Below are 2,617 nucleotides of genomic sequence, written 5' to 3'. Positions count from 1 at the left end.
AATAGTTCTACTGGATTATTGACACAAGTAGAACAGAAATTTAAGGAAACAGGGAAGTTACATCTTATTCTTGATACTATGATGTTTGAAAAAACAAACACTGGAGTAGTAAAAGTTGATGAACATTCATATGAAAATATGAGAAAAACAAGAAGAATTTATGTTAATAGTGATGTACATAAAGAGATTTTAATGTTATTGTTTAATTTAATAGTGATGGAGAATGGAGTATTAGACCCATTATATACTGATCAATTTCCAGATTTAAAAGGTATGAAAGATGCATTATTTATTTTGTCATGTCATTTAGATCGTAGTTCAAATAGAGAAATAGCAAAACAATTATTCTGTCAAGAGTCATTAAATCCAGGAATTCAAGAGTTATTGAGGTTATTATCACAACAGTTTTTTGATATGTCAAAGTATTCAATTATTAAAGTCATTGGAGAAGGTGCGTATGGAGTATGTTCTGAGGCATTGGTAAAATATGGATCAGACGTAACATTGAATAAAGTTGTTATCAAACAAATTAAAATTTCTGAATCTCCTAAAGCAAGAAGTGTTCTTCATGACATTTTTAATGAAATTCTTATTCTTGAAAGACATTGCAGAGATGAAAGAGTTTCTCATTTATTTGAATATGGATATAACGAAGGGTTCTATAATATTGTTATGTATCAATATTCTGCATCATTAGGATCATGGAGAAGAAATTTACAACCGTCAACATCAAACACACGAATTCATTTATTATTAAATATTTACAAAGAAGTATTACGAGTTTGTCAAGTTTTAAACCAACGAATTATTCATTTTGATATTAAATGTGAAAATTTCTTAATTGAACCATTACCTGGAGTATCATTAGAAACAGTCAATAATCCACAAACAGAAATTCCACCATTTAAATTATGTCTTGCTGATTTTGGGGAGGCATGTGTTTATCGTAATGATAAAGAAGCAAATACAACTAGACATCGTGGAACAGAATCAATTAAACCACCAGAAATGTTAAAAATGGATTTAGCAGGAGGAATGCCTGTAAATGCATCATGTGATATTTGGGCATTAGGCTGTTTGTTATATGAATTATATACATCAAAAATGCTTTTTGCAATTGCTGATGTTGGAGAATTTTATTTCAGAGTATTAAAGAGTGAAGAATTATTAACAGAAGAAAATAAAGAATTACTTGGAAATAACGAATATTTAATTGGATTTCTTGAATTTGTATTAAACAGAGATCCAACAAAACGACCACAAATATCTACATTAGCACAAAGATTTGATGAAGTAATTGAAAAGTTTAAAAAAGACAATAAAAAAGATTTACTTAAAGCAAAGAAGTGGGAAAAGAATAGAAAGATGTTGGAAAGAAAACAATATGAAGAAATTGAAGAAGAAAATATTCAATCAAAGAAAGATATTGATATTAAAAGAGGAATAGAAGTTGTTGACTTTGAAGAATCTAAACAAGTATTTAAATATTTTAATAATATTCTATTTGGTGGAGAAATGAATGATGAAGAAGTATATAAAAGAGGAATTAAATATGTTATGCATTTTGGAGAAGAATTACCAACATCACTTTCACTTACTGCTATGAATTATCCTATTCCAAAAACAATTGAAGAAATGATTAAATTATTTTCACGAATTATTGAGGTATTAAGGGAATTTGTTGTATCAAAAAGAGCTGTATATATTTGTGGAGATAAAGGATATATGCCAGCTGCTTTATTAGTTGGATTTACAATGCAAAAACATTACTTATCAGAGTATGAGTCTTATCTTTACATTCAAAAAGTATGTCCATATGTTAGACTTCATGAATCTGTTTTAAGTGGATTAAAATATTTTGAAAAGAATCCAATTCCATCAATTTTCAGTGGTAATGATAAATTAAGACATTTCCGTTGTTTATGTGGAATTGTTGATATAGTTTTAACTCAACCTATTGATGAAGAATTAGTTAGAAATTGTAGATGTGAAGCAGATGGTAAAGAATATTGTCCTAATCGCCATAATGGGTGTAGAATCTTTTTAGAAACAATGAAAGAGAAATCATCTTATGATGCAATATTTATGAAATGGGTTGGAGTAAAACAAAAGAATGTTGTGGGAATGAAGAATCTTTTGAATGTTATGAATGTGTTTGTTTATTCTTTTTTTTGTATTTTATTTGCTTAATTAAAATATTCACCTAATTAGATTACCATCTTCTGGTAAAAGTGCAAAGATATATTCTTGTAAGAGTTGTGGATTTATTATGCTTGCCATTCCTAAGAAAGGATTGGAAAAGAAGTTTTCAACAAACGGCAAAGGATATGATTTATTTATAGTGGTTAATAATGCTGGAATAGAACTGTTCTAAACAAACAATTTCATTTGTAATTTATCAATTTATACAATCTGTTGTTTATATTCCATTTTTACCCAAAATGTTTTTAAGTCTATTTCCTGACTTAACAAGAATATTTTGACTTTGTATATCATCTTTTTTCATTATTTCCTGTCTACAACAACCTAATTTGTTATGCTCTTTTTCAAACCTTCTATTTTTTGTTTCTTTTTCATTCAACTTTTGTTCATTTTATTCTTTTTTTTATCATATAGT

At 27.5% G+C, this 2,617-nt stretch overlaps 1 protein-coding gene across 1 annotated transcript; it reads left to right on the top strand.

Annotated features, from left to right (window-relative positions):
• Positions 1-78: 78 nt before the first annotated feature.
• Positions 79-2,190, top strand: ENU1_059400 (mitogen-activated protein kinase kinase; the record flags this gene model as incomplete). Its single annotated transcript, XM_008858107.1, has 1 exon — positions 79-2,190. One exon carries the CDS (start codon positions 79-81, stop codon positions 2,188-2,190), a length of 2,112 nt encoding a protein of 703 aa, XP_008856329.1.
• Positions 2,191-2,617: the final 427 nt, after the last annotated feature.

Source organism: Entamoeba nuttalli, assembly GCF_000257125.1.
Source record: "Entamoeba nuttalli P19 unplaced genomic scaffold asmbl_3214, whole genome shotgun sequence".
NCBI classification, from domain to species: domain Eukaryota; phylum Evosea; order Mastigamoebida; family Endamoebidae; genus Entamoeba; species Entamoeba nuttalli.
Note: the sequence above shows the minus strand (reverse complement) of the source record. Positions and strands in the feature narration are given on the sequence as shown.